Here is a 20,063-nt window from a genome sequence, read left to right on the forward strand (position 1 = left end):
AGGAAGGGGAAACCAGAGCTGGATTCTCACCCTAGCTCCCTGCTCCCCCCCCAAACATCTGCTTCCTGGGACTTCTGCATTGTAGGTGCTCCCCACACACAAGTGCCAATGTTGATAAGGAGCAAACCGCACCTTTTCCCCTCCTCTTCAGCACGTTCCCCTTCTGCCTTAGCTCGGCCTTTTCTCTCCTCCAAAGCTTGAATGTTTTGCACTTGAATATATAAAGTTCCTCTCAGCAGGGCTGTATTGGGCCCTATCAGCAATATCTGACACCTCCCTCCGAGCAGCACGGTCCCCAAACGTCCCCCGACTGCCTTCTGCCATTGAGGGGAGGCTAAAGCACCCTCACGGTGGCTTGGTGACAGCAGAGCATCTCCAGAGGCCACGGTGGGCTCTGCACGGGGACCTTGGCACTTGTGCTTAGGAAAAAGGTGTCTTGAAGCTGTTCTGTCTTTGTTCTCTGTTTCTCCACTCTGCTGTCCTGCAAACAGGTTTCTTCCCCCCAGCACAGGTTACTCTCTGCATACATAAGTGGCTACACACAACAGCGCTGAAGCCAGTCTGTGTGATGTCTTTGTTAAAACCTCTACGTTATCAGAGGGAAATGGTTTGAGGACCTGGATATTCCCTTGTAGAGGGGGGAGATGAGGAAAAGGAGCTCAGTGTCCCAGATCTCCGCATGTTCTTTGCAAACCCATGGAGGGAACACTCCGGCTCTGGGGCTCACTGAAGCCACGCAGGGTTTTGGTGGCCCAGCAGCAGCTTCTCCCTGGGTCCATTTCAAGCACAACCATAACATCGCTCTATGGGTTTGCCTCTGGTCTTTCTCTTTCCATGCTCAAGCTGTTCCACGAGGCCTTGGGCAGGGAGCTCCTGCTCCCAGCTCTGCTTTCGCTGCCAGCACGTAACTGGGTGTTTTCTGCTCTTAAAACACTCTGGCCAAGTGATTTCTTTATGCCTTGACTGGCCCTTCCAGCCTGGAATCAGGGGCCAGAAGAACCGCGAAGGACCATCCTTCAGCTGGAACAAACCTGAAGGGATGTGGGTGCTGAAGCAACGCGTGGACTCGGCCTTAGGCTGTGTCTGGGAAGAAACCTCCGTGTGTTCTGTGTTGTAAACGTGTGGGGTGGGAGAACACCCCAAAATGGGAGGGAGAAGCGTCGGGGCGGGGGTTGGAGTCGTTGGTTTCCCCGTACTTGATGGAGGCAGGAAGCGGGTTCCGAGTGGTTCCTGTTTTAATCGTTGCAACTGATGTTTCTAAAGAGCTTGTTCTTCTGTTTGAAGCACTTTAAAGAAAAAATAAAAAGTTGTTCAAGCTGTTCCTAGAAACTTGTGAGTTATTGACAGCAGCGTCTGTGCTGATGGCGCTTGGACGGGGAGAACATGGCAACAAGGAGGAAGCTCTTCCTTGGGAGGGTGCTGAGGCGCTGGCACAGGGTGCCCAGAGAAGCTGTGGCTGCCCCATCCCTGGCAGTGCTCAAGGCCAGGTTGGACACAGGGGCTTGGAGCAAGCTGCTCTAGTGGAAGGGGTCCCTGCCCGTGGCAGGGGTTGGAGCTGGAGGAGCTTTAAGCTCCTTTCCAACCCAAACCATTCAATGATTCATCCTCCTGCACATTGCAGTGGGTCTCCGTCCTATTCCCATCCAGCCTGCCTTGAGCACTGCCAGGGATGGAGCAGGGATGAAGAGACCTCATCCTGCATCATAGCCACGAGAGAGCGCAGCCTCAGGTGCCTGGTGAGGAAACCAGCTCCATCGGTGCCACCTCTCATGGAACAGGCACCTTGTAACTGCTCATCGAGGGCATGAAGTGTTGAGGGTTCTCACAGCACAGGGCTGATTCCCAGCCCTTCCCCTCCAGCTCCTCTGCCTTAATCCCACCTTTTCTCCTTCTCCAGGCTACAGCTTCCTTCCTTCCTGCCTTTTCCTTCAGACAAATGAACCCTTTAAGCTTCCTTAAATCACTTCACAGCTCTGACAGAAGAGTTCTGTCAGCTCTAATCCCAGGTTATTTTTCCTCCAGCTGGATCAGGAGCTCAGCACCTGTCTGGGGAGATCATGTTAACCCTGAGAGCCCGGATGGGAATGTTGGGAATGCTGCTCCATGGGATCAGTGCACTGAACTGTGATCCTCTGAGAGACTATCCAAAGAAAAGGCAGCAGGAAGGTCAGGGGTAGCATGGGCTCCCCTGCACCCTGCTCCACATGGAGTTCTGTGGGCTGCAGGGGAAGCCCTGGAGCACCTCCTGCCTCCTCCTGCACTCACCTTGTCTCTGCAGGGCTGCGCCTCTCGATGTTCTCACTCCTCTCTCCAGCTGTAGGTGCAGTTTTGTCCTTCCCCTTCTTAAATCCATTATCCCAAAGGTGCTGCCACGTTGCTGATGAGTCCATCTTGGAGCTCGTCGGCATCAGCTCCGTTGGATATGGGGAAGCTTCCAGCAGCTTCTCACAGAAGCCACCCTGTAGCCTCCTGGTACCAAACCCTTGCACCCAAACTTAGTACATCAGGTCTCCAGAGCCCCTCACTCAATGGCTGGGTGCTTGTTCCCCACCACAATGGGAAGAAACATGCTCGTCAACCAATTGTGAGGAAGCAGCTCCCCCTCCTCCTCCTTCCCCAGCCCAGGAAACAGGAGCTGTCAGTCTCCATGGATCTGGTGAGATTGACATCAGCCAAAGAATTGATATTCTTTCTGGTATTTAACCAAAAAAGTGATAGTCTTATGTCACTCCAAATGGGGTTTGAGATAAACAGATTCTCTCCCCTCTGTTGTTACCAAACATTAAGTGTGTCAACATTAGGGATTGTATCGGTTCCCTGGCTCTGCCTGGGATGGGAGGGAGGGAGATTCCCCCTGTGCGGAGACGGAGGGGTTTGGGATATCATCCTTAGGAAGTGCAGGGATTTGGCTGCGCTGTGAAGTGCAGGATGAAACCTTTAGGGAAGGGAGAGCTGCCTCGTGAAGCGTTACTCACAGCACAATGGGCTCGTTGTTCCTTTTAGGATGGCGTTTAGGGCTCTGAGCAGTGTTAGACCCCGCTTAAAAGGAAGGGATGCTGGAGAGGGACTCTTGTCAGGGGCTGTTGCGATAGGACAAGGGGGTGATGGGTTCAAACTGAAACAGGGGAACTTTGGGTTGGAGATAAGGAAGAAGTTCTTTACTGTGAGGGTGCTGAGGCGCTGGCACAGGGTGCCCAGAGAAGCTGTGGCTGCCCCATCCCTGGCAGTGCTCAAGGCCAGGCTGGATGCTCTGAGCCCCTTTTCTACCCAGGAGATTTGGGATCCATTGAAGGGGATTGGTGCTGAAGTAGCCTAAAAGCAGAAATGGTTTTGCAGATGGGGAGGGATGGGAAAGAGCAGCGATTCAGCAGCACATCCATAAAGCAGAGCAGCAGCATCCCCACAGCAGTGTTGTGATGGTCACATTTTCCCCTGTAAAGCAAAAAAAATAAGGGTTTTAGTTTTCACATCTATTGTTTCATTCCTCCTGAGGTGGAAAATATGTTCCTGCCCTGCTCTGTAACCTCCTGCTTTGACTGCTGCTGCTCCAATCCTTTCCCTTGTACCCTGCCTGCTTCCCCTGCTCCATCCTCCCCTGCACTCTATTTGCTGACCCTTTGCTCTTCCTCAGAGCATCGATCCTAATCCCCCAAACCATTGCAGCAGCATCGGAAGGGTCAGACTCCTGTTATCCCACTAATCTAGAGAAGAGGATTCCGGAGACAATTCGCACACATCCCTTCTGCCCCCAGCCCCTCCTTTAGCTCCACAAATCCCAGCACTGAGCACACTGGAGGACCCATCTGCATCCGAGTAAACTCCTTATTCCCAGATTGCCAATTCTTCCTTTGTAATCACCTATTTTAAAGGTCAATAGCAATTGTTAGGCTCCATCAATGCGTTTCCACAAGGAAACGATGCAATTCAAGGGGTTTTTCTTCAGAGGCTTTCAGGCTTTCACCTTTCTCTGTGTTAGTATTTGCTCAATTCCAGCTTTAAGGCAAACACCCGCTCTCCACATCCCGTTCCTGGGGGTCCTCTATCACGGCCCGTCTCCTGGCTGCTGCATCACTGACAAACAGTGTTTGTGCTCCAAAGGGGAAGGACTTTTTGGCACGAGTTCCTGACGAAGGGGTCGGAAGCGTGGCCCATGGGGTGTACGTGCTCCCAGGGCAGGAAGAACAGAGCAATGCTGTCTGCTTGCTTCACACATCGCTGTGGGTTGCTAAATTCAGCTGTTTCTTCACGGAAAGGAGAATGGACGGGGGGAAGTGGCAGCACCTTCACAGGGAACAACTTCTTCCTCACATCTAACCTGAACTTCCCCTGTTTCAGTTTGAGCCCATCACCCCTTGTCCTGTCACTGCAGTTGCTGATGAAGAGGCGCTCTCCAGCATCCTTGTAGTCCCCTTCAGACACTGGAAGCTGCTCTGAGGTCTCCCACAGCTTCTCTTCTCCAGGCTGAACAGCCCCAGTGTTCTCAGCCTACCTCCATACACACATATATACACACACGACACATTTTAAAGTACAAGACCTACAGATCCTGTCAGGATCTAAAGTACACTTTTTCACCACCATCACAGTGCAGAAGGAACTGGCCTCAGCTGACCATCAGCTACAACGAGTGGTTCAGCTCCCTGTGCTCCAAGAATTGCTTGCACATTTATTTTCATCTCACATCCCTTATCCTGGCCCTACAGTCCCTGATGAAGAGCCCGTCTCCAGCATCCTTGTAGCCCTCTTCAGACACTGGAAGCTGCTCTGAGGTCTCCACACAGCTTCTCTTCTCCAGGCTGAACAGCCCCAATGTTCTCAGCCTGGCTCCATTTGATATGCAGATAGACTCCACACCATGTTGGAGTTATAAAGTAGGTATGCTTTATTCAGCGCTGAGGCGCATGGGGATTGCTCCTCCAAAAGCATGCGCCCCCTTCCTTTGCCACTCAGTTCGTTTATATTACACATAATGATTACCTAAACATGAGCTTGCTTCATGCCTAATACATATGCAAAACCTATTCCTGTCTAGTATTACAATTAGTTTTCTGGCATTCATACCATTGATGTGCTTGCGCAGTGCCTCCTGGTGGTGGTCGTTGGGGGGGGGGCGTGAGGATGAAGGCCTGTAGTTCCTCTTCATCACAGTGACTAACCTCTTGTTTTCATGCAGACTCAATGGGGTTTCAGCTCCTATCCAAACCTCAGGTTGGGTACCAGCCAGTTTTATGTATCTTAAAGCAGAAACTTGTCAGGTTTGCAAATGTTGTTACTCTGGCTATCTTTTGTTCCTTTCCTTTTTATGGATACTGTTTAAACAAGAATGTCTTCGATGTTCATCACACAAGTTGGGAATCTTACCTACGACAGTTCTGCCTGGCGGCTGTAACTCCTACGGTTCTGCTTCAACATCCCAGCAACTTTGACTCCTATGGTTCTGCTTCACCAAGCACAGCGACTGCTTAAGCAAGCAGGCACAATGTTAACCCTTTATTTCCCGGTATCACATCCAGGAGCCGCTCCAGCCCCTGAGCATCCTCGTGGCCTCCTCTGGACTTGTTCCAACAGCTCCATGTCCTTTTGATGTTGGGGACACCAGCACCGCAGCCCATCTCTGTTGAAGCCCCTGTGTATAGTTCACATGTTCTGTGTGTAAAGGTGTCTGTGGGCAAAGGTCCCTTACCCCCGGAGGTGTGATCTTAGTCTCACGATGACCCAAGTTCCCCTCAGGACTCAGTTACCTTGTGTTTCGCTGTGCTTTCCAAAGTCACTTCTGTGGTTTTGACCCTGGGTTTTGTTCCTAATCCTTCTGCACTTAGATTCACATTACATGTCAGGGCCTGCTTCCCTGGGAGGGTGCTGAGGCACAGGGTGCCCAGAGAAGCTGTGGCTGCCCCATCCCTGGCAGTGTTCAAGGCCAGGTTGGACACAGGGGCTTGGAGCAAGCTGCTCCAGTGGAAGGGGTCCCTGCCCGTGGCAGGGGTTGGAGCTGGAGGAGCTTTAAGGTCCCTTCATCCCTGTCCTGGGTTCAGCAGTAGCAGTCATTTTTCTCCTCCTTGGTAGCTGGTGCAGTGCAGTGTTTTGACTTTCGGCTCGGGAACAGAGCTGATAACAAGGATGTTTTGGTTTGGCCAAGGACTTTGTGAGCCTCATGCTCTGCCAGGGAGGAGGGGAAGCTGGGAGGAAGCAGAGACAGGACACCTGACCCAAACTGACCAAAGAGCTATTCCATACCACAGCACGTCATGGCCAGGATGTAACTGGGAGTTACCCAGGGGGGCTGGGAGGCTGCGGGGTTGGAGGAGGTATGGGTCAGTGCTTGGTCGGGCTTGGGGGGGGCGAGTTATCGGTCGGCTGGTGCCGAGGTGTTGTATTCTGTTCCCTTGTTATTTCCTTTATCATTGTTATCATTGGTGGCAGCAGTAGTGATCTGTGTTATACCTTAGTTACTAAACTGTTCTTATCTCAACCCGGGGGAGTTGCATTCTTTTCGATTCTCCTCTCCGTCCCTCCGGGAGCAGGGGGAGGGCAAGAAAGGGGGGGAAGTGAGTGAACGAGTTACCTGACTGGGTTTAAACCACGACAAGCCCGAACCCTTCTGTCATGGCGGGCGCTGCTCCTCCTCCCGTGAGGAGACCCCCCCCACCCCCCCCCACCCCGGGGCTCCCCTCACGGTCCCGCCGCGGACTCCATTTCCCATGCTGCCCCGCGCCCTCCCATTGGCTGTCCCAGCAGCCCCCCTCCAGCCCCTCCGCCCGGACTCCATTTCCCGTCGTGCCCCGCGGGAGCTGCGGTGGGCAGCAGCCAATCAGCGCGGCGCCGCCTCGAGGGGCGGGCCCGGCGGCGGGGGAAGGCCGTTTAAAGTGGCGCTTGCGGCGCGGGGAGGGGATGGCGGAGCCGGCCGATTATCCCCCGTTCCAGCTGGGCAAGCCGCGCTTCGAGCAGGTACCGCCGGCCTCGGAGGGAGCGGGGAAGGGCAGGGACCGGCGGCGGGCGCCGTGCCCCTGTGGCGCTGAGGGAGTGGGGGGGTGAGCGTGGAGCGGCAGAGCCGCGGGTTCGAGCCCCGGGGCCGCCGCCAAGGGCAGCGGGGTTGGCGGGGTCCCGGGTACCAGCGCCCGGCGCGGCCTCATCCTTTCCCCCTACCCCGGTGCGGGGTGGCGAGCGCAAGGTTGCAGGGAGGCGAGGAGCTGCCTACGGGTGGGAGCAGGGCTTCCAGCGCAGGGCCCTTTGGTAGGATAAAGCTAAGGGGTGAAGGAGCCAGCGCCGGTCTCGAGTTGTCCGTTTTGGCCGCCTTAGAACGGGCGGTGGGTGCCGAGGGTTCACCTGGCCCCCGCATGGGGTCTGTCCCATGGCGGGGCAGGAATGGCACCGCGTGGGGTGTTGGAGGTGAGGAGCGGTGGCTTGGGATGGTGTGTGAGGCTGGAGCATGGTGGGGAAGCTCTGTGGTTCACAGCGGCCGGGTGAGGAGATGCTGGTGCAGGGCTCAAAGGTGCTCGTCCCTGCTGCCACCTTCCACAGCCTCTTCATGAGCACTCTGAAGGGTTCCTGCCACCTGAGAGCTGACAAGGGCCACTCTTCATTCCCGTGGAGGCCGTAGAGCATCCTTCTGCGGCTCCTGAGCTGGGCAGGATTCCTCAGGAGAGGAATGAGCCATTGGAACTGCAGGCTCAGGAGTGAGTCTGCTCATTAATATGTGTGTCTGTGACTACTGGGGCAGTCTCCAAGGAGACTCTTCCCACCATCCCGATGAAATCTGCACAGGACCACTCTTTGCCAACCATCTGACTCGCTAATTGCAGCTCTCCATTGACCAAAGCACCCATCTGGGTTGCTGGGAGTCCAGTTGCTGATCTCCCATAGGGGCCAGCTCTTTGCTCCTGCGTCTCCGTGCCTCTTTTCCCCCCTGCCTTCTCCCTGTATGGAAGGACACGGGACCTCCTTGGACCGCCACAAGGAAGAGGTGACTCCCCCATGGCAAGAGCCTGCTCGGCTGCGTGAGCCGAGGGATGCTCAGGCTGGGGAGATGGAGCTTTTTAATAAGGAGATGAGGAGGAGGAGGAGACGCTACTCCCTTCTAGACACCACAGATGATTCGAGGCACACTTGGCAGCGAGTCAGGCACAGAATCGGTGCGTTCTGTTCATTAAGGAGCGACTGTCACTTGTAGCAACATTTAGAAGCCGTTTGGAGGGCTATGGCAGGATGTTAATGATGGGTTGTGTGTGTGTGAGAGAGAGAGAGAGCGAGCCCAGCCATCCCCTCCTCGCTGCCACCCCTGGGAGATGAGCTGCGTGCGTTAACCCTCACCCTGCTGTGGAACCCATTGGCACAAGCACCCTTGGGACTGTCTCCTTTGGGAGTGCGCTGCCAGCGGTGTTGGGAATCATTCCCCTTCTCTTCTATAGTGGGTTTATTCCTTCCCTGTGTCACATCCCACTCTCATCACACAACCCAGCAGAGCTGAAGTTGTTCATCTCTAGGTCAGATGGTTATAGTTGTCCTGAGGTTGGTGAGGCACTGGAATAGGTTGGCCAAGGAAGTTGTGAATGCTCCATCCCTGGCAGTGTTCAAGGCCAGGTTGGACACAGGGGCTTGGAGCAAGCTGCTCTAGTGGAAGGGGTCCCTGCCAGTGGAAGGGGTCCCTGCCTGTGGCAGAGGTTGGAGCTGGAGGAGCTTTAAGGTCCCTTCAGCCCAAACCATTCCATGATTTCCCTCATCTTGACCTTACAGTTTGCCACCAAACTTCACTCCCCAGTTCTGGGGAGCAACGTGGGTGTGAGCCCAAGGCATCTGCAACCCTTGAACACCCTGATCCTTGTCTATCCATGCCTTTCCCGTTCTGTTCCATGGCTCATTGCAGGGGTTGATCTGTTTCTAGGATCTCACTGTTGGCTGATAAAGGATGCTTTGCTTGCCTTGGAAAGGATTAGCGACGCCGTTTAAATTCCAGCCATAGCCCCGTGTGATGCCAGCGCTTGTTTTCCGCTGGAGCCCTGGCTGGGAGCAGGTCTGGGGCTGTTTAAGGGGAGGTTGGACTGAAACTGGGGCTGGAAGTGATGCAGGGACCGAGTCCCTGCAGGGGGTAGGGGGGGGAAACAAGGAGAAGTTGTGTGCGAGGAACAAAACCCTTGGAGAGCAAACTGGGATCTGGTTCCGCGGAGCTCGGGGTCGTATCCTTCCCCTGGCACCACCTCGGGAGCAAGCTCATGAAATCCCCTTTTCCCTTCCCTTGTCTTGCAGTTGATCGGGGTTTTCTTGATCTCTGGGCAGTGAGTCCTGTCAAGTCACCTTGATTTGGGGTTTCTTTGCTGCAAAGAGCCTTTCTGGCAGTGGAAATAGGCTATTTTTAGGTGAAAGATGAAATGAGGGCTCTTAGGCTTCAGAATGTGTGAGAAGAGCTTAATTTCCTGATGAGTAGCTCTAATTTGTGAGCTCTACCCCGTTTGCCTTAAGGATTTCAGTGCTTCCTCTTCTGAAGCCGGAGCTCACTGTGTGTTCCCGGTGCTCTGGGGTCTTTGCCTGCAGCACAGGTATTTACCTTGGGTAAAATCGGTGCTTTTCTATCAGAGGAAACCTTAACAAGGCTCTAAATAAGCTGTGGGCACTGCTGTTTGCTACCCAGGGGGGTTAAATGCTGGAGGGGGTTAAATTCTGATGCTTTTATTGGGGTCAGCCCTTTATAAAGTACTATGAGGTTGTCTTGGTTGGTGCAGGAGGGCTTCAAGCACAGATAAGAAGTGAGGTGACTCCTTCCCAGCTGAGGTTGAGGGTGTTCATCTCAACAAGCACAACTCATGGGCATGAAAAGGAGTCGCAGATCTTGGCTCCTTCACAGGAAGGATGTGGAAATAAAGGGGAATAAACCCAAACCAGCCCCCCCATAACCAGCTTCTCTCCATGCCCAGCTCAGTGAATGGTCCTGGAGGGCTCGGGAGGGTTCGTTCTGTTGGTCCCACACGCCGTTTCTCTCCCTGCATCATTAACAGTGTTGGTGGGGATGTGCTGCTTCAGGGCTTGACCTTGCAGAGGGTTTAAATGCTGGAACATCACACATGATCGTCTCAGAACTGGCTCACAAGGACCTTAGTGCTAACAGCTGTGATTCCCTGCTCTTCCTATGCTTTAATCTGGTGAGTTCAGAGCCCAGCTGAGGTTTGTTGCCCCTCTTCTCAAACCCACGCGTCCAAGATCACCCTTGCAGTAGCACACAGATAAAGATGTTGTTGATTAGATGCGCCTCTCAGGAGCTTAATGCCTCGCAGCTTGCACACGGTGGTTGCTAAAAGCCCGGTTACAGGCAGCAGGAGGAACCAGAGCTGTGCTGCAATGGGAGCATAGATGTCTCTCCTCGTGCTGCTCGGTGTGAGGTTATGTTCCACTTTAAGGAAGGGAATGGAGCTCTTCTCTCCTAAAGAGGCATCACTGTCACAGAATCCCAGCCCGGTTTGGGTTGGAAGGGACCTTAAAGCTCCTCCAGCTCCAACCCCTGCCACGGGCAGGGACCCCTTCCACTAGAGCAGCTTGCTCCAAGCCCCTGTGTCCAACCTGGCCTTGAACACTGCCAGGGATGGGGCAGCCACAGCTTCTCTGGGCACCCTGGGCCAGCGCCTCAGCACCCTCCCAGGGAAGAGCTTCTGCCTAAGAGCTCATCTCAGTCTCCCCTCTGGCAGGTTCAAGCCATTCCCCTTGGCCTGTCCCTACATCCCTTGTCCCAAGCCCCTCTCCAGCTTTCCTGCAGCCCCTTCAGGCACTGGAGCTGCTCTCAGGTCTCCCCTTGAGGAGCCTTCTCTTGTCCAGGCTGCCCCAGCCCAGCTCTCTCAGCCTGGCTCCAGAGCAGAGCTGCTCCAGCCCTCGCAGCATCTCCATGGCCTCCTCTGGCCTCGCTCCAACAGCTTGGTTCACAAGTGCTCCAACTCTTGTCCATAGGCAGGTCCACCCCAGTCTGTACAAACACCTTGGGATGAGTTGCAATGTGCTAAGTGACATTTGCTCTCACCAGGCCCTGAGGATGTGCTGACCCTGTTTATCCCGCACGATCCATTGGATCCTGCAAGCGCATGCTTGGAGGTGAATTGCAGAGCAGGGGAGGGAATACAGACACCTTTGGGGCTGATGTTTATCTGCTAACTTCACAGAACCTGTCCCCAAAGCCATTCCTTTGCCTTCTTCCCTCTCTATCAGCCACCATGGGTTTCTAAACGGGGAGTTTGCCTCTTGTCCTACAGGATGCAAACCCCACCTAACACCAGTGAAAGGTTTCTGTGCCGCTTCCTGGCGCATTCCCCTTCATGCTCAGACCCGTCACTGCAGGTGCCTGAAGGTGCCGAGGTGCAGGAGCTGCTCCTGACTCCATGCTTTAAACATTCTTTGATGTTTAAAGTCAAGCTGAGAGCATCAAATGGAGTCCATGGCCTTAACCTAAGCTCGCCCTGGGCTGCAGCCTGTGTGCAGCTACACAGCTCTGCTGACTGGCCCAGTGCTCCACAGCTTGAATTCCCTTGCTTTGGGTTGGGTCAGCTTAAATCTCTTCCTAATTAATTTCAAGCTGACGTAAGCCTGAGGTTTTTAGCTAAAAAAGAAAAACCAACCCCAAATGTGCCTGCCTCTTGCTCCGGCTTTAATTAAATCCTGTTTGCAATCACACTGCAATTAAATTGGTGCAAGTTGTATCTCCTGTTCTTCCAGGGCCGCCCGCTGTTGAGGAATCGCACAGTTCCAGAGTGGTTTGGGTTGGAAGGGAGCTTAAAGCTCGTCCAGCTCCAACCCCTGCCACAGGCAGGGACCCCTTCCACTAGAGCAGCTTGCTCCAAGCCCCTGTGTCCAACCTGGCCTTGAACACTGCCAGGGATGGGGCAGCCACAGCTTCTCCATTCAACCCATTCCAGTGTCCCAGCACCCTCTCAGGGAAGAGCTTCCTGAGATCTCACCTGAATCTCCCCTCTTTAAAGTATCCTTTAGTTATCCTTTAAAGAGCCCTCACCCTCTTTAAGGTGCTTGCTAATGGTCACTTACCTGGCTCTCACTGCTCTTCTTTACACTTCTTGAGCCTTCAAGGAGTAGTTTCCTCCTAGTTGTTATCTGGGAATCAGCTGGATCTGGCATCTTTAATAGCTGGATCTGTGATGTGCAGCTCCCATCCTCACTCTGAGCTGCTGTGCCATGGAAGGGAATTGATATTCCCAGCCGCTTTGCAGGACTTCATCTTGCTGCAGGCTGGTGAGAAGTGGTCCCAAAATAGCTGCCATTAATCACAGGGAATTTGTGTTATTAGCTTTGCTCCCAGATAACTGTTTACTACAGCAGATGTTGCAGGGATCCAATGGTGGATAGTTGAGAGCTGAAGGTCAAACTTCTGGGTGTCTTGTAGGCTTCATCCCTGCATGAGGGTGATGGCGAGAGCTGGAAATGATCCTCTTGGAAAGGACCCATCCTGGAGCCTCACTTAAATCTGGGTCTGGATGACTGCAGTGTGCTGCAGAGCTGCTGCTGTGCTGGTCACTGAATGGTGCCTGGCTCTTCCCGTGCCCCAGGGCTTGATCCTTTCATAGAATCTTGGAATCCCAGGTTGGAAGGGACCTCAGGGATCATCTGGTCCAAGATTTCCAGGCACAGCATGACCTAGACTGGATATCCCAGCACCCTGTGCAGCCCAGTCTTAACAGCGTCCAACACTGGGGAGTCACCACTTCCCTGGGGAGATTATTCCGATGGTTGCTCTCAATGTGAAACATTTCCCTCTTGTGTCCAATGGGAATCTCCCCAGCAGTAACTTGTGCCCATCACCCCTTGTCCTTTCCATGGGACTCCTGGTCAAAAAGGGAGTCTCCATTGTCTTTGTAGCCACCCTTTAAATACTGGAACAATCTCATCCCATTCACTTGTCCCAACAACTGTTGGCTTGCTGGATGGATGCAGAGTTGGTGTGTCGAGTTCAAACCTTGTAGGGAGGTGGCAGTCCCTTGGTTTTCCCTTATTAAATGATAATGGGCATTGAATGATGGAGAAAGAATGGAGGATGAAGGGTTGGATGGAGGTATGGGAAAAGAAAGCAGTTCGTGCAAGATGTACAGCAGATAATCATCTAATCCCAGCCCGGTTTGTGTTGGAAGGGTCCTTAAAGCTCCTCCAGCTCCAACCCCTGCCACGGGCAGGGACCCCTTCCACTCGAGCAGCTTGCTCCAAGCCCCTGTGTCCAACCTGGCCTTGAACACTGCCAGGGATGGGGCAGCCACAGCTTCTCTGGGCACCCTGTGCCAGCGCCTCAGCACCCTCCCAGGGAAGAGCTTCTGCCTAAGAGCTCATCTCAGTCTCCCCTCGGGCAGGTTCAAGCCATTCCCCTTGGTCTGGCCCTACAGGCCCTTAGCCAGAGTTGGGCTGGACAGTCATGGTAAATACTGCTGCTTAGGTGGGCTGAGCAGTGAAATATGGGGTGATGCAGCCTAAAGAAGACAACCTTGCTCTTGATTTGAATTTGGTCCCATTTTAGGTGTCTTTCAGAGAGACCACAGCATAGGGAGCTGCTGTTGTGGAAAATGAGGTTCTCCCTCATCAGAGGTTAAAACACCCACAACAAATTGTATTTAAACTCTTACTCCTCTATTTTTAGGTCTGGTTTTTTATGGCACAGTGTATGGTACCATGAAAGGACTTTGAGATGTTGTAGATGTAGAGCTGGGGACTCCCACCATCCCACTCTGCCACTCACCTTGCCTCCATCTAGCTCTCCCTGTCCAGGACTGACCTCAGTTTGCCTCTTTTCCTCCGGCTTTTATGATCTCTGCCCGTGATGGGATGAAGCAGGATGGGGAAAATGCTTCTTTACCAATTAGAATGTTTTCTTCCCCAGTTGCTTCATTGACAAAGCTGCTCCCTTTAAAATCCAGGCCTGGACGTGGGATTGAAGGAGGTTCAATGCAGTGGCCTCGTTTGAAGAAACGTGGACTAACTTAATGCCTTGTCTTGTGCTGTCCCACAGTGGTGATGAGGGATGTTGAGCTGACCTGTGAGTGTGCTGAGGACACATGAAAGGTTAAATCACTGTTGTGGGACTGCAAACTCATCCTGTTTCTTGGAGTCTGGGACAGAGAGCAGGAAGATTCTGGCTTTGATCCCTGTGATGAAGATTGAGACTTAGGGTGACAACAGCTTTCTGTTGGAAGGGCTGGGATGTGGTTGAGCACCAGAATACCATTCATGGGAGGCTTTTAGAGGGGTTTTTCACTTCCAGGCAGCTCATCAGAGCAACAAGGAGAAGCACCTTTATGTGAGTGCATCTTAGAGAGCTCATGGTAGTGCAAAACCAAAGTGGAAACCAGAGCTGAGAAGCTGGGTCTTGTTGCCTGCTCTAGGGAAGGGAGGATGGGCTCAAACACAGGTCTCCCCACTCACACACCGCCCCGTTGTGCTGTGCTCTCCTTCAGACAGGCTGGAGAGGTGGGCAAGAGGAACCTTTAGAACAGCAAAGGCAAGTGCAGGGTCCTGCCCCTCTGGAGGAATAACCCCATGCACACACAGGCTGAGGGCTGACCTGCTGGGAAGCAGAGAGGGACCTGGTGGCCATGGAGTTGTCCATGGGCCAGCAGTGTGCCCAGGGTGGCCAACAGTGTCCTGGGCTGCGTGAGGAAGAGCATTGCATCAGGTTGAGGGAGATGATCCTCCCTCTCCTCAGCACTGGTGAACTGTGTCCACATCTGGGGTCCTCAGTACAGGGGAGACCTGGAGCTCCTGGAGCAAGTCCAGAGAAGGGCCTCTGGAATGATTCAGGGTCTGGAGCATCTCTCCTATGAGGAAAGGCTGAGGGAGCTGGGGCTGTTCAGGCTGGAGAAGGTTCAGTGGGAGCAATGTACAGAGGTATCTAAAGGGAGGATGGGGCCAGACTCTTCCTGGTGGTGGCAGGCAATAGGATGAGAGGTGGTGGAGGGGACCAGACTCTTCCTGGTGGTGCCAGGCGATAGGATGAGAGGTGATGGAGGGGACCAGACTCTTCCTGGTGGTGCCAGGTGATAGGATGAGAGGTGGTGGAGGGGACCAGACTCTTCCTGGTGGTGGCAGGCAATAGGATGAGAGGTGATGGAGGGGACCAGACTCTTCCTGGTGGTGCCAGGCGATAGGATGAGAGGTGATGGAATAAACTAAAACATAGGAAGTTCCACCTGAGCATGGGAAGAACTTCTTTACTGTGAGGATAAGTGACCATAGGAATAGGTTGCCCAGAGAGGTTTTGGAGTCTCCTTCCCTGGAGATGATCAAGAGTCATCTGGACACCATCCTGAGCAATGTGCTCTGGGTGGCCCTGCTGGAACAGGGATATTGAATGACCTTAAGGTCCTTTCCAACCCAAACACTTCTGTTGCCCTCAGTGCCATGGGTTAGAGGTGGACGTGGCAGTGCTGAGGTAATGGTTGGACTTGATGATCTTAAAGGTCTTTTCCAACCCACTTGATTCTATGATAGGACTCAGTGACCACCAATGGTCCCTTCCAGCCTCAACCCTTCTGTGTTCTCATTTAAGCCCCGTACTTAAACTGCTCTGAATTCCCTGTGCTGTTTGGCATTGAGCAAGCACAGAAGGATGGGCAGTGGGAGAGGGATGATGGAACGTGGGAGCTCGGGATAACGTGAGGAGGGCCCAAGTGACTCATGGCTTAGTCATGGCACTGCCTGCACCACTGGCAGCAGTCATGTGGAGGACAGTGGCATCTGCAGAGGGTTTTAGACTGAAAAGCAATGGAAGGCAGCAGAGCATCAAGCCCACAAAAGCTGGAAAGTACCAGAACTGGTGCTCATGAAACCGATGCTAATTAAAACCCACGGGGCTTCATTTCTGAAGCTGGTTTGTTCAACTGTGGGGTTTTCTTTGCTCTTTTTAGTGGAGAACATGGCAAAACAACAGCAGAGAGTTCTGTGAGGAGCTGAGCATGGGGTGTTGGAATGTGAGGTCCTGGGAGCTGCTGTTACAGAGGCAGTTCTGCCTGAAGAAGTAGGCAGCGTTATTGGTATTCCTCTTGATGGCTCAGTGGAGAAGAACCAGCATGTTTGATGAACTGATGCCAGGCTGTGATTAAATGCCATTCTCGCTGCTGTATGCATGTTCTGCTCCTTTATTTATAGCACATTTCTGCATTACGAACACAAAAGGGTTTGCTGCACGTGGCTGCAGAGCACCCAGGGCAAAGAGGGCTCAGTAGGAGAGAGTACGTGGAGGTCCATCCATGAGCAGTGTTCTTCCTGTATCCGCAATGGGCTGCAGGGGAGAAGCCATGGGAGGGATAGAGGAGCTGCTGGACCAGGCTGCCCTGGTCTGTTTGGCATTGCTGGTGTCCAGATGAGGGTTCAGGCTGTGGTGGGGCAGCGCTGGCACTTGGCCTACATCTGCGTCCAGGTGGAGGAATCCAGACTGGTGTCTGAGTGAGAGGTGGGATGGAGCAGCCCTGAGGAGGGCCTGGGGGTGTTGGTCAATGAGAAGCTCCCCATGACCCAGCTTCAGTGAGCGCTTGAGCCCAGAACCCTCCCGTGTGCTGGGTGCACCCCCAGAGCGTGAGCAGCAGCTCAGGGAGGGGATCCTGCCCCTCTGCTGTGCTCTGGGGAGACCCCCCTGCAGTCCTGATCCAGCTCTGGGGCAGCAGCACAAGAGGGACGTGGAGCTGTTGGAGCGAGGCCAGAGGAGGCCATGGAGATGCTGGGAGGGCTGGAGCATCTCTGCTCTGGAGCCAGGCTGAGAGAGCTGGGCTGGGGCAGCCTGGAGAAGAGAAGGCTCCTGAAGGGGAGACCTGAGAGCAGCTCCAGTGCCTGAAGGGGCTGCAGGAAAGCTGGAGAGGGGCTTGGGACAAGGGATGTAGGGACAGGCCAAGGGGAATGGCTTTAAACCATTTATTCCCTTGTTGGGACTTTAAGCTCTTTTTAGACCATTTGAAAATCTGATTTCAGAAACCTTTGTTCCAGTGGTGTACAGGTGGAGGGGTTTCTTCCCACCAGTCTTCCTCCCCCCAGATCAGGGACCCTGTGAGATGGGTGTCAGGGGGAATGAGGACAAGCAGCATGGGGACAGGCTTAAAGACATTGAAGGGTGGCAATCCTATTGACTTAGAGGTCTGGAGCTGTGCCTTGGGTTTTGTGGCCTCTGGCATCTCCCAAGAGCCCCATGGGGTAGCAGACAACATTGTATTTGGTGTGAAAAAGGAAAGGGTTTTAGCAGCTTGATAGTATCCCTTTATTATAATATCTATATTAGTACCCTGTTAGTAGCAACGCTGCTATTAGCAGGGTCCAAGGCATCATCTTTTCCTTTTTACTTCCTACCCCAAATTACAACTGGGATGTACAGCTTCTATTGTACATCTTTTTCGTTGCTATTTAGGAGGAAATAAAACCTTTCTCTTCACTTGTTTCTAACTGAACACGTTTTGTTCTTTCCCTTGTTTTCCAGACTTCATTTTATGGCAGATTCAGGCACTTCTTGGACATCATCGATCCGCGCACCCTCTTTGTGACCGAGGTAATGTATATGCACCTTGTTGTCTGAAAGCCCTGTTTATTAGACAGGGTTAGATTGGAAACAATCTCTTCTGTGAAGAGCAGGAGTAATGAAGCCAGGTTTCCAGTGGATTTGTGTCTCACAGCTGATTGATTGCCCAACTGAGCTCTGTTCAATCCGTAGCCCAGACCTGCTTTAGATTAGACATCAGGGAATCCACACACCAGTCAGGCTCCCCTCTCCCTCCAGTAACCAGTGAGACCCTCCACTGGTTTCAGTCAGTTTTGCCAGGGATTTAGTCTTCTTGGAAGGAAAATTCCTACAGTCTTTATGGAATAAAATGCAGGTGAGTAGATGAGGGAGTAAATAGTAATTCTCATGAAGGGAGAGGGTCCACACTGCAGTTTTTCTGTGCCTGTACTCAAGAAGACCTTATCTGAGTGAGGTGGTGTAGTTTTTCCTTAGTTATTACCCTGTTTGTAACAGGCTTTTGGGGTTTCTGGCCCATTTATGTTCTGTCCAGCTTTATTGCGTTTCCCTGCTCTCACAAAGCAGTTGTGGGGAATCCTTTAGAAGAAGTATTTCAACCAGTGATCTTCAGTTCTGCTGTTAGCCAGGAAGCTCTGGATTTTGCTTCCAGTGAAGGGGAATTCCTTTTTCCTTTTCCTTTGCTGCATTTTATTTTGGTTCCTTTTGAGGTGGGGTTGTGTGAGATGAAAATAAATGTGCAAGCAATTCTTGGAGCACAGGGAGCTGAACCACTCGTTGTAGCTGATGGTCAGCTGAGGCCAGTTCCTTCTGCACTGTGATGGTGGTGAAAACGTGTACTTTAGATCCTGACAGGATCTGTAGGTCTTGTACTTTAAAATGTGTCGTGTGTGTATATATGTGTGTATGGAGACTGGCTGAGAACACTGGGGCTGTTCAGCCTGGAGAAGAGAAGCTGTGGGAGACCTCAGAGCAGCTTCCAGTGTCTGAAGGGGACTACAAGGGTGATGGGGATGGACTCTTCATTAGGGACTGTAGTGATAGGACAAGGGGTGATGGGTTCAAACTGAAACAGGGGAAGCTCGGGTTAGATGAAAGGCAGAAGCTCTTCCCTGTGAGGGTGCTGAGGCGCTGGCACAGGGTGCCCAGAGAAGCTGTGGCTGCCCCATCCCTGGCAGTGCTCAAGGCCAGGTTGGACACAGGGGCTTGGAGCAAGCTGCTCCAGTGGAAGGGGTCCCTGCCCATGGCAGGGGTTGGAACTGGAGGAGCTTTAAGGTCCCTTCCAACACAAACCCTTCCATGATAACTAAAAGCTGTTTGGTTTCCTTTGCTAATTGAGGTGGCAAATTAAAACTCCACGAAGGGTTTGATGAGGAAGCAGCAGTTTGTGGAGAGCTCCTTCCCTCTGACAGATGGCTGCATCTTCCAGGCCCGGGGTTCTCAGGGAACAAATAAATCACTGTTTGTCTTGGAGGAGCTCACTAGCAAATGGGGGAAAAAAAGCAAATAAATGAGTTTCTAATGAGAATGGAGGTTAATCCCATGCGTAATGTTATAATATGGGGGTTTTCTCCATCCTATTTTAATTGCTGTGTGTTACGTCATTACATCCTACTGGTGGCTGTATTTGGAGGAAGGATGAAGTGATCCCTCTGAGTGGGGGAAACCAGGCACAGTGATAGGGAGCATAACGAGCCTCAGTGACAGTCCTCTCTTAGTCATTCCTCTTTCAATAAGGCAAATCCTTAACACCATCAAAAACTTCCTTGTCTATTAAACGTTCTTGAGCATTAATATTCAAGGGCACATGTCCTTAGGGATACATCCTCATGTCCGTGACCATGGCAGGGGGTTGGAACTAGATGAGCTTTAAGGTCCTTTCCAACCCAAACCATTCCATGCTTACAGGGCAGAGGCAGTTGGAAGGCAGTTGCTCCAGTTTTATCTTTAGTGTAGGTATAATTATCTATATCAAGCTTACCTACTAATTTTACTTGCTTTCTGAGTGCATCTGATACTGAAAGAAGACATGGACCTCGTGTCATTGGTGCATGTCACCTCCGAAGAGGAGGTTTCCTCGTGTGCTAATTCATATCATAACTGGCTCCCGATGAAATCATCTTTGGCAGCAGCAAATGTGCAGCCTTCTCCCAATAAGCAGGAAAAGTGTCATCCCAGAGGACAAACCCAACGAGCCCTGTCACTGAGACCATGAGGAACCCCTCAGCGGATGTAATGCCTGTTTTCGAACAGCGTGAGCTTGAAATGATTGGGATAATGCTTTTAATTGCTCTGTAATTAAGATCCATTGGGAGAAGCAGTGTGGTCCAGCAGCTATTTTGATAAGCCTAATGTCTCCCATCTGACACGAGCCTGGCCAAACTGTTAATGCTCGTTGGGAAGCTCTTCATGGAGAAAGCTGTGGGGCTGCTAATAATTGAGAGCCAAAGTGGAATGAGGATTCAAGTGAGCTCAGAGGGGCCGTGTGTTATCTGCTTCTGCTTCATCTCATTGTTCAAAGCCGAAGTCTGCAGAGCACGGAGCATCTTGCATTCCCATATTTGGGTTTAAAATGGAAGCAGGATTAGATGTATGTTATTTA

The 20,063-nt window shown here is 52.5% G+C and overlaps 1 protein-coding gene across 3 annotated transcripts in view; it reads left to right on the forward strand.

Moving 5' to 3' along the window:
• The first annotated feature begins 6,822 nt into the window (after positions 1 to 6,822).
• SFXN5 (sideroflexin 5) overlaps positions 6,823 to 20,063 on the forward strand; it is a 98,627-nt gene continuing 85,386 nt past the window's right edge. For all 3 annotated transcript variants that reach the window (XM_057401273.1, XM_057401274.1, XM_057401275.1), the window contains exons 1-2: positions 6,823 to 6,945; positions 17,426 to 17,494. In XM_057401273.1, coding sequence (XP_057257256.1) covers positions 6,889 to 6,945; positions 17,426 to 17,494 — 126 coding nt within the window. In that variant the 5' untranslated portion in view covers positions 6,823 to 6,888. The remainder of the gene's footprint in view (positions 6,946 to 17,425; positions 17,495 to 20,063) is intronic.

This window comes from Pezoporus wallicus, unplaced genomic scaffold, assembly GCF_028554395.1.
Source record: "Pezoporus wallicus isolate ANWC-B61680 ecotype Strahan unplaced genomic scaffold, APGP_CSIRO_Pwel_v1 contig_8837, whole genome shotgun sequence".
Classification (NCBI taxonomy): Eukaryota; Metazoa; Chordata; class Aves; order Psittaciformes; family Psittacidae; genus Pezoporus; species Pezoporus wallicus.